This window comes from Bos indicus, chromosome 18, assembly GCF_029378745.1.
Source record: "Bos indicus isolate NIAB-ARS_2022 breed Sahiwal x Tharparkar chromosome 18, NIAB-ARS_B.indTharparkar_mat_pri_1.0, whole genome shotgun sequence".
NCBI lineage: Eukaryota > Metazoa > Chordata > Mammalia > Artiodactyla > Bovidae > Bos > Bos indicus.
This window is the reverse complement of record NC_091777.1, coordinates 19702294-19716125: the sequence shown is the minus strand read 5'-3', so window position 1 is coordinate 19716125 and position 13832 is coordinate 19702294. Positions and strand designations below refer to the sequence as shown.

The 13832-nt window shown below is 52.4% G+C and overlaps 1 protein-coding gene across 6 annotated transcripts in view; it reads right to left on the bottom strand.

Moving 5' to 3' along the window:
- NOD2 (nucleotide binding oligomerization domain containing 2) overlaps positions 1–13832 on the bottom strand; it is a 34263-nt gene that overhangs the window by 9517 nt on the left and 10914 nt on the right. For all 6 annotated transcript variants that reach the window (XM_019979821.2, XM_019979820.2, XM_019979823.2 and 3 more), the window contains 5 exons: positions 11296–13111; positions 6016–6099; positions 5722–5805; positions 2698–2781; positions 671–754 (listed from right to left, as the gene is read on the bottom strand). In XM_019979821.2, coding sequence (XP_019835380.2) covers positions 671–754; positions 2698–2781; positions 5722–5805; positions 6016–6099; positions 11296–13111 — 2152 coding nt within the window. The remainder of the gene's footprint in view (positions 1–670; positions 755–2697; positions 2782–5721; positions 5806–6015; positions 6100–11295; positions 13112–13832) is intronic.

Here is a 13832-nt window from a genome sequence, read left to right as displayed (position 1 = left end):
AGCCACAACCACTGAGCCCACGTGCAGCAACTACTGAAGCCCATGTGCCCTAGAGCCCGTGCTCCACGACAAGAGAAGCCACCGCAACAAGAAGCCCACGCACTGCAACTAGAGAGCAGCACCCGCTCTTTACACTAGAGAAAAGCAACAAAGATCCAGGACAGTCTAAATTAAAAAATGATCTTTAAAAAGTGTATCTGATTCAGGGCTTCCCCAATGGCTCCGTGGATAAAGAATCCGCCTGCAATGCAGGAGACAGGAGGTGTGGGAGACCCAGGTTCAATTCCTGGGTTGGGAAGATCCCCTGGAGGAGGAAATGGCAACCCATTCCAGTATTCTTGCCTGGAGAATCCCATGGTCAGAGGAGCCTGGCGGACTACAGTCCACGGGATCAAAAACAGTAGGAGACAACTGAGCAACTAAACTATCCTATCTAGCCCAAGATCTTCTGAGTACAGACTGGAAACAAGACCCCTGAGAGGAAAAGGGATCCAAAGACACCCAGAAAGACTCAGGTGTCCTGACTTCAACTCCAGTGCTCTTTCCTTCTCATCCCATTGTCTAACACAGCGGGTGAAAATAAAGTTCACAGACCTTCATAACTGGCCCAAGCTCCTCCCTCCTCACACTGGCTTCCCCCACCAACTGCGGGACGAACTCTGAGGCTTACCTGAGCCACCTCAAGCTCTGGTGATCACCCAAGGCTGCAGCCAAGGCCTGGGCCCCCTCGTCACCCACCTGGTTGCCCCAGAACCTGAAAGTTTCAACAGAGTAAACAGTGTCAGTGAGAACCTGCTTTGTGTTCGAGACACATGCCCCTCCTCTCTGCAGCCCCAGGCAGAGGGGCAGGACTCCCCAGTCCCAGAAAGGCCTCAGGGGGACTCAGGTCCCAGCAAAGTGAGCCTGCCTCCATCTTTTTGGAGGGATGGCCAAACTTCAATTAGACTTTTTAGTTTCTTTAAATCAGACTTTCAAAATAGTTAAGAGGTCCACCCAGTGCATAGTCTCAGGGACGGGGAACTCATTCTCAATGCCAATTCACAGTTGTGACATTTTCCCTGGCATTGGGTTAGACCTGCTTCTGCTCACTGCCACCCACGAGTCCCTAGCCACCTCTAGGACCACCCAGAACAAGGCGAACTCTTCTTCCACACACCGGTTCTTCATCTCTTGCTCCTTTGTCACATCCCCATTCCTTCGCAGCCTCCAGCCCCCTTCACCTTCTGGCTCCTCCCCCTCAGACCCACCCTAATTGGGAAACACCCCCTTCCAAGATGGAGCCCAGCTCATACTTTGGCACCTGGCTATTTCCCATGTGGGAAGTTACGAAGGACCTGGAGGTGCCCACATGGGCAGAGAGGGCTGGGATGCTCGCTGCACTTTCACTCATAAGGTGAACACTTAATGAGCTCTGGCCCCATGCCAGCACCACTCTGCACTCCAGGGTGCGACACTGTAATAGCAAAAACCCTGCCCACAACCTAAAGTGTGCATGAAACCAACTAAACACTTCACGACATCAAACCACTGGAATACTAAGCAGTTATTCTTTTTAAAAGTGAGGTCATGTGATATGAACAAAATATGTGTAAAAATACAATGTTAAGAAAAAAAAAAAAGCAAGTTACATAATAGTTTGTATCACGTGAGAGTGCTTGGGGGTTTTAGCACAAGACCAAGCCCAGACAGGTACCTTCATCAACAGGTGTTGAAAGCTAAACACCCCAGATGTGATCTCAAGAAGGAAGGAGCTCAGTGGGGCCGAGGCCACCCTCTCCTAGACTCTGTGATGCTACTGATACATTTTGGACACGGTCTTATCTCTCCAGCAACACAGTCCCACTCGGGGCTCAAACAGAGCCGGTGGGCAACTTGCCTGCCTGTAAAATGGGTTGGAACACCCAGGTCCTAAAGTCATTCTTCCTACAGTCTTGGGTTCTAAAATCCCCATTTTTTTGTTTGTTTGCTTGTTTTGTTTTGTTTTCAAATAGACCCTGGTTTACACCAGGGCAAAACAGGACAGGAAAGAGCCTCCAGGGGACTAGACAGGTACAACCCTGTCTGCCCAGCAAACAGAGAAAACCCCACTCGGGGGCTCTGAGGTCTGCGGACTGCCCTTCCCTCCTGTGTCTGACCCCTCTCCCCTGCCTGGCATGACCCCACAGGAAGCCAGGGCTCTGTAGGACCTGGTGCAGCCTCCTCCCATCCAAGGTCCAGGGTCCAAACTTCCCTACTTCCTGCTCTTTCCTTGGCTCTCACCCCAAGCTGCACATCATCTGGGGAGCTTTTTTACATTACTGATTCCAGACCTTGCATGTAGATAATTCATTTAATTAGCCTGGGGCAGAGAGTGGCCTTCTTCAGGAGCTCCCCAGTGGTTCCCACATATAGACCAAGGTAAGAAACACAGCTCCAGCGCTCTGGAGGACCAGAGGGCTTCCTGCCACTGCTCGTGGGCTCTGCCCTCCCCCAACCCTGACATCCTGAGCTTCCTGTTTATTGAGTAAAAAGCAAGGCAGAGGCAACAAGGGCCGCCCACGCTCTCCCTCCCCATTGCAGCCTGGGCCGGGGGTGGAGGCGGGGGCTGGGGGGTTGTCTCAGAGATCTTGGGGCTGAAGAATTGGTTTCACCCGCTCCTAAATCCTCGCAAGCCCCCAACCCCTGCATGCTGCCCCTCTGCCCCAGAATCCCACCTACCCCAAAAACTGCAAGGAGTTGTTAGTTCTGAGCCCCTGGGCAAGCACCTCGGCTCCCGCAGCCGTGATGTGGTTGTTTCCTAGCCTGGAAGGGAAGAGAGAGGAGAGACTGAGACAGAGGGCAGGGCAGGAGGACCCTTACTGCTCCCCCAGACCTGGGTCTGGGGAGTGGGGTGCCCAGGGAGTGTGGCCCGGATAGAGAAACAGGGACCAGTCCTCCAATTCCAGCTGGAGACGCGGTGTGTGCTGCTGCAGCTCAGGGGGCTCACTGAATGCTCCTGCGACTTCATTTTCCACCAGCAAAGGGAGAGGCATGGAAGGGCCTGTTTTGCAAAGCAGTGTGACAGGTAGGAGCAGGAACCACAACAGTCCAGGGAGGCGGCTTTCCCAGGGAGGGAGTGACTCACTCTTCCACCGTCTCCTCAGACTGTGGGCGGGCGCTGGACCCTGCTTTCCTCCCGCAGCCTGCCCCATCCATGGTGGCTGCAGGTGGCATCTACCTGTTTTGAAAGTGCCTGAGGGGTAGGGGGGCTCTGGTGGCTAAAAGAAAGAAAAGGATCCTGCTAAGCCTTCGGGCAGGGGTGGAGGAGGGGGTTTCAGCAAAATTTGGGCACCTCAGAGAGTTTCAGGGAGGTCCCCGGAACTCTCACCCACAGCTCCAGGCTTCCTGGAATAATACTGCCAGTTTCATCTTTCAGAGAAGTTTCATTCACTTTAAGCTGACAGACCTCTGCCCTTCCTGGGTAACCAAAGGCCCCAGTTGCTGTGCTGGCAAGTCCAGTGCCCCCTCTGCCCCAAGGCCTGCTTCCCACGGGCTGCTGCCAGCCAAGGACTGGGAGACCTGAGCCTCCTCTGTCGGGCACACTGGCTGGAGGACTCCCCAGCAGCCTCTGTCTTCTCCCCAAGCTGCACTGGGGTCTATGATGCTTCCTCCTAACAACCCTTCCTTTCCTCTCTCCCTCCCTCAGGGTCAGACCTGCGGCTCTCCCAGCCTCCCCCTCCAGCTCCCTTCCCCAATTTCCCCCCATAGGCATTTCCCCCAGCAAATTTGTTGAGTATCTAATCCCTCCTTGGAGGACTGGACAAACAGGATCAACATGCTGAGAACTTATATGATTTATCCACCATCTCTCGGGCACTAAGTTCACTATGGAAAGAACCTGAGATACTGTGCCAGCTTTCTATGTATATTAACTTGCTTAATCGTCACAGGGCTTCCCTGGTAGCTCAGCTGGTAAAGAATCTGCCTACAGTGCAGGAGACTCTGGTTCGATTCCTGGGTCGGGAAGATCCCCTGGAGAAGGAATAGGCTACCCACTCCAGTATTCTTGGGCTTCCCTGATAGCTCAGCTGTTAAAGAATTCGCCTACAATGCAGGAGAGCCTGGTTCGATCCCTGGGTTGGGAAGATCCCCTGGAGAAAGGAAAGGCTACCCACTCCAGTATTCTGGCCTGGAGAAGTCCATGACCTACAGTCCATGGCATCAGAAAGAGTTGGGCATGACTGAGCAACTTTCACTTTCTAATCATCACAACTACCTATGAGCTATGAGCTATAATTACTTTCTCCATTTTATAGAAGGGAAAACAGAGACACAGAAAACAGAAGTGACTGTGTGACCCAAGGTCACACAGCTAATGAGGATTCAAGTCTCAGGGATGCTGGATCCAAACCTTGGTCAGTCTGGCTGCAGAGTCCTGTGTTCTCACTGAGATGCTATATTAACCCAAAACACAGATCTCTCAAGTTCTGGGAGCAGCACCTTTTGTTACCCTACAGCCCTCCCTGGAGGTTGCACCAGCCCAGCTCTGGCCACAGCCGCTCTTGGCTTCCTGAGCTGAGGGTAGCAGGTGGTGGAGGCAGAAGAGAGTCCTCAGTACAGAATGGTGCCTCTGGTGTTGGCCTCAGTGGCCCTGCCTGAGACTGAGTCAACAATTTTAAAATGGCAGCTCATCCCCAAATGCATGGAAGCAATTCTTCACTTTGAAGCTGAAACTCCAATACTTTGGCCACTGGATGTGAAGAGCTGACTCACTGGAAAAGACCCTGATGCTGGGAAAGATTGAGGGCGGGAGGAAAAGGGGGTGACAGAGGATGAGATGGTTGGATGGCATCACAGACTCAATGGACATGAGTTTGAGCAAACTCCAAGAGATGGTGAAGGACAGGGAAGCCTGGCGTGCTGCAGTCCATGGGGTCACAAAGAGTTGGACACAGCTTAGCAAACGAACAACAACAACCCTGCCTCATAAACCCAGGAGGCAAGAACATCTCAAAGGGAAAAAGAAGCCAGGCCAACCCATGGACCAGCTGGGGGGATGATGCAATGGTGTCAGATGGGAAAGAGATTCCACTTGAGGCTGAGAGGGTGGGGAGCAGCAGAAACTCAGCCTTTCCAGGCTAGAAAGTGAAAGTGTTAGTTGCTCAGTCCTGTCCAACTCTTTGCGATCCCACAGACTGTAGCAGACTCCTCTGTCCACGGAATTTTCCAGGCAAGAATTCTGGAGTAGACAGCCATTTCCTACTCCAGGAGACATTTCCAACACAGGGACTGGAGCCATGTCTCCTGCATTGCAGGCATATTCTTTACTGTGTCAGCCACCAGGGAAGCTCAGCACTGGACCCACCAATAAAGGGACTTTCTGAGAGCTTTTTGGCCACCGTCTGCCTCTGTGGTGGCAAGTGACTGCTGCATTCCTACCCCGACCCAACGCGTGCTCAGTGTACCAATCAGGGAATGGATCGCCCCAGAGAGCCAGTGATACTCTGAGACACAAGGAAGAAAAAAGGTCCTGGAAACCCTCTTCAGTCCTGGGAGCTAAAGGTCAAAGGGCAGGAAGCCTCAGCAGCATTGGTCCAGAGTTTGCTGGGGAGGTCACAGCATCAGTGAAGCCCTGTTCAGAATGAGACACTGTCCTTGTTTTCAGCGAGGTGAGGTCATATGCGCATTATGGGGCGAGACCAGACCAAACTGACTCAGTTGTGGGGACGAAAGTCTCCAGGAGTAGGGAAGCCCCAGGCTCACCTCAAAGCCAAGAAGTTCTGCTTGCACGCAAGGAGCCTGGCCATGGAGTGTGCACAGCCATCGGTCAACTTGTTGTTGAAAAGACTGGAAAGTTCCGAGAGAGAAGAGACATGGAGATAAAGCATAGTGGACAGTGACCACCCCAACCCTGGGTCACTGGCTCCCTCAGGAGTCCCCTGTGCCCTCTGGCCATGCAAACATCCCAGCCCATCACTCGCTCACAATTGCTGCCCAGGCGGCATGGCTTGGGCTGAGTCTGGGGACATGGGGCCCAATGTCCACAGCCTGACTTACGCTAACTTCTGCAGCTGCTCACAGCGAAGAGCATGTTCAACCAACTTGCAGATGCCTCGGTCTGAGATGTTGTTATCTCGCAAGCTAAACAAAGACAAAATAAAGAAATCTGAACACAGAGCCAATGAGAGAGGGGAAAAAAATGGACAAAACCCCCACAGAGACTTTTGCTTAACCCCGAAGTGCCAGCCTCTAAGCTTCTGAGAAATGCCACAAGGACAGAGCACCCCAGAAAAGTGGACACCCTCCCTGTGCCTGGCCAGGGTACTAATGTCATACGCTCGGTGGGGTGGAGGGCTTTGGAATTGGGGACCCAGAGTCTCTACTAAAGAACACTGGAATCCTTAGGAAGGCCCTACCTAATCGCTGGCACTGTTTCCAGCTCTGTAAAAGAGAAAGGAGCATCGCGAAAGTTCCGAGGTGAGAAGGAACATGGGGAAAGCACGGGGAACTAGACAGGCCACCGCTGGGGGTTATGGTGGTTACCACCATCCAGGCGACCAGATGGAAATTCAGACAAGAATGGCTAAGACTTTGGAAGTGAGCACACACCCTATGTCAATACTCCTGCAAGCCAGCCTCTGCCTGGCAGGTCCCTTCCAACATTTCTCTTTGGGAACGGTGTTCCCCAAAGCTCACCTGGTCACAAGATCAGTCATATAGTGCTCCTAAAATAGACTCTCTGGCCCCTTCCCCAGAGCTGGTGAGTCTGCAAGTGTGAGGCGGGGCTCAGGGATCCGTGTATTTTATTCACTGTACCCGTGATTCTGCATCTTTTGGTCAGCTTGGGGCCTGACTTAAAGGTTAACACCTCAGGCTCTCTGGAGTCCTTCAAAGAAAGTTCTGATCCTGGACAGTCAGGAAGGTAAAGCAGCCTCACTGGGCTCTGGTGGGGATTTAAAGAGACAGTGCACATAAAGCCCTGGGAGCACCCGGCACAGAGTGAAAGCTACCTGTAATCTGATCGCTCATCCGTATGGAGCACTGCCCAATAGTACTGATGTTTAATCCTCTTTAATCTGATGAAGTAGGTACTATTATGATGCTCATGAGAGAGAAGAAAACTTGCTGAGGCCCAGCAAGCGAAGTGACTTCACCAAGGTTGCACAGGGGCTAAAAGATTGGAGCCTAGGTGTTCCAGCTCCGTGTGTGTGTGTGTGTGTGTGTGTGTATGTGTGTGTGTTGTGTTCAGTCGCTCTGGCTCCACAGTCTCCTGTAAACCACAACGTCACGTGGCCTCTCCCTTACAGCCTGCTCAGGGCTCTCAGGTCAGATTCATGCATGGGTGGGTCATGAAATCAACTCTGAAGGTCTGGAGCAGCCTTCTTAAACTGGAAACAGAACAGCAAGGAAAAAGAGAGCAAAGTGTGCCAGGGTTAGTAAGAGAAAGTCATTTTGTGAAATTTCAGTTTGACATGTCTGGGTGCTCGCTTACACTCTCCTTCACCGTGGGGTCGTGGTCCGAAAACTTTGAAAGCCATGGCCCTAGAGTCAGAACTGGTTCTCAAGAAATCTGCATGCACGGGGCACCTTGTGTAGGGGCTTCTTGGAGCCTGAGGGTTTCGGTTGGCATGGAAACAACTTGGAGTGGGAGAGACACAGTTTGGCGCCGTGGGAGAGAAACCTCCCTCTCTCATCCTTTCTCTCTCTTCCCCACTTCCTTCCCTCCTGTCTCTGTCTCTTTTTCCCTCTCTGCCCGCCTCCCTCACTCCCTCTCTGTCTCTGTCTGTCCCTCTACACACAGGAAATGCCCACTCAGCAGGCTCACGGTTGCTACCCGCCTCTCCCCCATGACGATGGCAGTTTCAGTACTTAAGTGTGTGCAGGGCAAAGTGTGGTGGAACTTGCTCAGGGACTTTCACTGCTAATGGAAATTCAAGCTGGTTCCCACAGACCTGCAGTCTTCATAGTATGGCCTTGAAGCTCTTGTAGCAGAATCACTTTGTTAAAAACTTAAACTCCAGGGCCCCACCTCAGACCTACAGAATGAGAATTCTGGGAACAGGCCCAAGAACTTGCATTGCCACAAGCCCCCTTTGCACACTCTGGTCTGAACACTAGAACCAGCCCACCCTCACATTTCTCTGAAAATAGAGGCAGGGGCCCTGTCTCTACCCAACCCTTCCAGGCCATGTGGGAGTCACATTTCCCAGCCAAGGAGAAGGGGTCCATTCATCCTAGGGATCCATCTACTGTGGATCATCCAGACCAGAGGTTCTTGACCTCTTGGGGGTCCAAGGACCCCTTCAAGAACTATGGGTCCACTATCCAAATGCTCATTCATATTTCTATCAGGAAAACAGCTCCCACAGACAGGTCTCAAAATTCCTGAGTGAAAAAAAAATTATGATTCCTCCTTCCTGAGGAACTAGAGAATTGTGCTGTCATGATCCATCTACACAGCCAGACCCACTCTCCCTTTCTCCACCTGGCTGTTAGTCCTGGGGGGCTGATTCCTATAGACACCCTGACTGGGGGTTCCCTGTGGGTTAAAGCAAGAGTGAGGAGGAGAAGAAGGTCCAGGGTTTACCTGCAGCCCTCACCGTTCCAGGCTGCTGCAGCCTCCATCCTTCCAGGCAGCCCTCTCCACACCCACCTCTCAGCCAATAACCACTCACCCACCCCCACCCCTTCAGGCCTTGTTGCTGGTGTTCAGTCGCTCAGTTGTGTCCGACTCTTTGCAACCCCATGGACTGCAGCACGCCAGGCTTCCCTGTTCATCACCAACTCCCGGAGCTTGCTCAAACTCATGTCCATCAAATTGGAGATGCCATCCAACCATCTCATCCTCTGTTGTCCCCTTCTCCTCCTGCCCTCAATCTTTCCCAGCATCAGGGTCTTTTCTAATGAGTCGGCTCTTCACATTCAGGCCTAAGGAGGCTAACAGCCCTATCCCTACCCCACCCCCAGCCCCAGGAGCCTGCATCATCCCTCTCTGCTCTTCCTAACTCCTGCCCAAGCTTTTGTAAGCTTCCCTTTATTAAACTCTCCTCAAATCACCCAACAGCTTCCTCCCTATATATTCATATTTATCACATATGTTAACTGTATCACATACATATTAGGGGCTTCCCAGGTGGCGCTAGTGATTAAAAAAAAAAAAAAAAAAAAACCTGCTTGCCCAATGAAGGAGACTTAAGAGACATGGCTTCAATCCCCGGGTTGGGAAGATCCCCTGGAAGAGGGCATGACAACCCATTTCAGTATTTCTGCCTGGAGAATCTCATGGACAGAGGAGGCTGGTGGGCTACAGAGAGCCAAAAAGAGTCAGACACGGCTGAACAGACTGAGAACCGCACAGCACATACACATATCAACTCTCTGTGATATGTTATATGCTACATTATTATTATATTTAGAAATATGTCCTGATAACAAAAGCCACCACACAGTTTCTAATACATATCTAGGTACTTGCTCCACAGAGAAAAAAGTCTCCCTGCTTTAGTCCAGGGAAAGGTATGCCACCGTAATATAGTCAAGGAGAGGATTGTTCCTTGCTCAAGGTAAATATAAGGTACCCCACAGTAGACATAAAGCCCTGGAGAGGCTGCGAGTCGATTTTAAGTTTAAGCTACAACTTCTGCTTTCTCAGAGGTTTAAAACAGGGAGCAGAAATCCCCTTTCAGGGCTGGAAGGGAAGTTGGGAGCCTGCAGCAAGCTGGCCACCTGACCTGGGCACCTCTCTGCCCTCGTCTGGCCCGTGGATGGAGAGAGGCCCACGGGGGCGGGGCACAGACGTTCCTAAGCGGGAAAGCTCACAACTTCAGACGGGGGCTGAGAGCAGCAGGGCCAGGTTAGAATGTCTCCACTACATAAAGAAGTAAAAAGCTGGTGGAACTCTGTGGCCACTGTCTATCTCTTGGGTCTCCAAATTTCCATCTCACTGGGACTTGGAAGACTCTCAAGGGAGTATGGGATTAACAGGTGTGCTGCGCTGGGTGCTGTGCTTAGTTGCTCAGTCGTGCCCAGCTCTTTGCAACTCCATGGACGGTAGCCCACCAGGCTCCTCTGTCCATGGGATTCTCCAGGCAGGAAAACTAAAGTCGGTTGCCATGCCTTCCTCCAGGGAATCTTCCCAAGCCAGGGATTGAACCTGGGTTTCCTGCATTCTAGGTGGATTCTTTATCATCTGAGCCACCAGGGAAGTACCCTACCAAATATAAAATAAACAATAAGGATTTACTGTATACCACAGAGAACTATATTCAATATCTTATAACAAACTAGAATGGAAAAAAATAGGAAAATATATAGACATATATATATGTGTGTGTGTATATAACTAATTACTTTGCTGTATACCTAAAACAAATACAATATTGTAAATCAACTATACTTCAATTAAGAATAAATTAATAAATAACTTTTTAAAAATCAAAATGCAATCTCTCATGGGGTGTAGTCACCTCTGATTTGAGGGTAGTTCCTAATACAGACACATATTACACCAAACTTTGCCTGTGACTTCAAGGCTGCCATGGCGCCCCTGAAGCCCATCCATAACACAGGTTGCTTGTGGGGAGCAGAGACTGGTAACGAGAAAGCTATCAATTGTGAATCTCAGTTCTGCCATTTCCTGTGTGATCTTGGACAAGTTACTTTGCTTCTCAGAGCCTCAAATCAAGGACACTGGGGATAATAAGGGCTTCCCAGGTGGCATCAGTGCCAATGCAGGAGACATAAGACGTGGGTTCAACCCCTGGGTCGGGAAGATCCCCTGGAGGAGGGCATGGCAACCCACTCCAGTATTCCTGCCTGGAGAATCCCATGGACAGAGGACTCTGGCCCGCTACAGTTCATGGGTCACAGAATCAGACACAGCTGAACCAACTAAGGATGCATAGCACGGGGATAATACCATCCCTTCCTAGAGCCCAGGGTGGCTGTGGGGATTAAAAGGTAATTCTGGAACTTCCCTGGCGGTCCCATGGTTAAGACCCTGTGCTTTTTATGCAGGTGATGTGGGTTCGATCCCTGATCAGGGAACTAAGATCCCACTTGCCTCACAGAGCAAAAAATATTTTAAAATAAATTAAAGGAGGCAATTCTGGGGAAAGTGTAGTACAGTGCCTGGCACACGGGGCATTCCATGAATTTCAACTATCCTTATCATAAGTTGAATCTAAGGTGCAGACTGAGGAGGGATCTCCGCTAGGTCTTTGCAGAAAAGGGGCTGGGCCTGGACTCCTGGCTCCCAGCATAAAGGGGGCTCCCCTACCTGCACCAGGATGGCAGCATTCCCACAGTGCCCAGCCAGCATCACCCAGCATCACTCACTAAAGAGCTTTGCAGACACCCAGGCAAGGCAGCAGCTGCTCCACGCCGATGTCGCCCACAGAGTTGTGGTCCAGCTGCAGGGCCACAGGCCGCCGGAGGTGGCGCAGCACGAAGGCCAGGGCAGCACACTCGGCCGGGCCCACACCGCAGAAGGTCAGCTTGAGGTGCCCAACGTTCAGCCTGCGAACGGCCTCCCGCGCCAGTCGCTCCTCCTGCATCTCATACAGGCTCCGGATAAGCCAGAGGAAGCCAGGCAGGGCGTGCATGCTCTTGGCCTCACCCGGCAAGGCGGGTGGGATGGAGCGGAAATGCTCGTGGAGGCTGCGGGTCAGACACCGCTGGACACAATCCCAGCGCCGGAGCAGGGCCGTCTCAGAGGCCTGGCACTCTGCCAGCAAGCTCCGGTGCTCCTGTGACAACAGCCCCGCCAGGAAGGCCCCTGTGATCTGGAGGTTGTGCGGCTCGGCCCCCTGCAGCAAAGCAGCCACGCTGCCCTCTCTGCATCGGGAGCCCCGCAGGAACAATTTGGGCAGCACCCTGGCCAGTGGCGAGCTTTCAGGCCTGTGATCTTGGAAGAGATGTCTGAGCGAGGATGGCGGGGTGTCGGCACTGAGGGCGAGGTAGAATGCAGCAAAGAAGCACTGAAAAGTGATATGCAGAAATTCCAGGGGGGCTGTACTCCCAGGTACAACCCTCTTGGCAAGCACCAGGAAGCCAAGAGAAAGGTCCTCACTGTCGACATGTGCCGCCTGCAGCTGTTTGGCTGAGAACACGTAGCAGCATGTGCCCAGGCCCCAGAGAGCCAGGCGGCCGAGATGCAGGAGTGTGGGGAGCCTGCCCTGAATCAGGCTGGGTCCCAGGCCATGGTTGGCTAAGGGTAGCGGGGAGGCGTGCAGCAGAAAGTGCCGCAGGATCAGCAGGTACATATCCGTGGTGGTCTTTGGGGACCCCCGGCCCTGCAGCAACAGCTCCTCGTGGCACTTGGACACCATCCAGGAGAAGACAGGCAGGTGGCACAGACCGTGCAGGGCCGAGGTGGCTCTGAGCAGGCAGAGGAGGCGGTCGGCCACCCCAGGCTCGCGATGCCGCTTCCTCAGGTACAGTTCGATGCCCTCTTCCGAGAAGCCCTTGAGGCTGAGTTCCGTGCGCACGTGCTTTCGGAGGCTCGCCGATACCGCGCTGGGGCGGCTGGTCAACACCTTGCGGGCATTCTTTAGCAGGTTGCCCTGCAGAAGGTTGAAGAGCAGACTCTGGACTGACGTGGGGGCGGTCGGACAGCAGTGACGCTCCTGATCCGTGAACCTGAACCTGAACTCATCAAAGCCATCAAAGGTTAAGAGGATGCGCTCAGGGTGGTCAAGGAGGACCTGGAAGACGTCCTGGGGGCCAAGGTCGGGCCAACAGCAGTGTTCGAAGAGCAGCGTCCGCATGGACAGCGGTTTCACCAGGCACTGCAGCTGCCGGCAGCTAAATGGGAAGACGAAGAGAAATTCCTGGAAGGCCCGCCCGGAAGCCCAGAGCAGGTGCAGCTGCTGCAAGAGCGTGCTCTTGCCGCTGCCCGCCTCGCCCACCACCAGCACAGTGTCTGCCTCTTTGTTGAAATGGTCACGGGTGCTGAAGAGCTCCTCCAGGCCTAGGGTGGTAGGGCTCTGCTGCGAAGGTCCAGCCATGCCCACCTCCATCTGGATTTCCAGAACATTCTCTGTATATACTTCTTCCAGGCAAAGATTCTCTGCTCCATCGTAGGTGCTCAGGAAACGAGACTGAGCTGATATAACGGTCCTCAGCTTGGACATGTACTTCTTACAGGCGGCATCTGGAAGACAGAAGACGAAACCGAGGAGCTGGGACCATGGTGAAAATGGGACCTGATAAGGGGTGGGCTGCCTCGAGGAAATGAGATGTGACGCATGGGCAGTGCCTGTCCTGGCTCTCCACTAACAAGCCATGGACTTGTGACTTAGCAGCAGCAGCAGCAGCAGCATGTAACCTTCCTGAGACTCAGTTTTCTCCTCTATGGGACAGAGAAGTGGTGGTCCCTACGTTTTGCGGGTAGGAACCCATGTAAAAACTTGCGGATCAATGAAGATAATGTTCTTTGTTCAGTGTCCAACACGAAGTGCTCAAAAGACATTGCCTAGCACCATTATCGTTACTGACATTGCAAAGAGCTCTGGAGAAGATCAGGAGCACTGTGCTGGGATCAGAAGACCTGCATTTTGATGTCTCTCCCACCATGTTGGTTCAGTAGACTTAGATAAGTCCCCTCACCACTCAGCCTCAGCTGTTCTTTCTAAAGGGAAACAGAAGCCTTGAGGACACAGAAGCTCAGTTTCTGAAGTCAGATACACCTGAGTTTGAAATCTGGGTCTACCATTAACTTGGGCAAGCGTCTCATCCTTTCTGGCTTTAGCATTCTTATCTTTAAAACTGGGAGCAAACCACACCTTGAAGGATTGTTTTAGGAAGAAATGAGAAAAAGAAGAGTTTGGAAGAATGGTGACATACAGTTCACCCTCACAGAATGCTGTTTATTA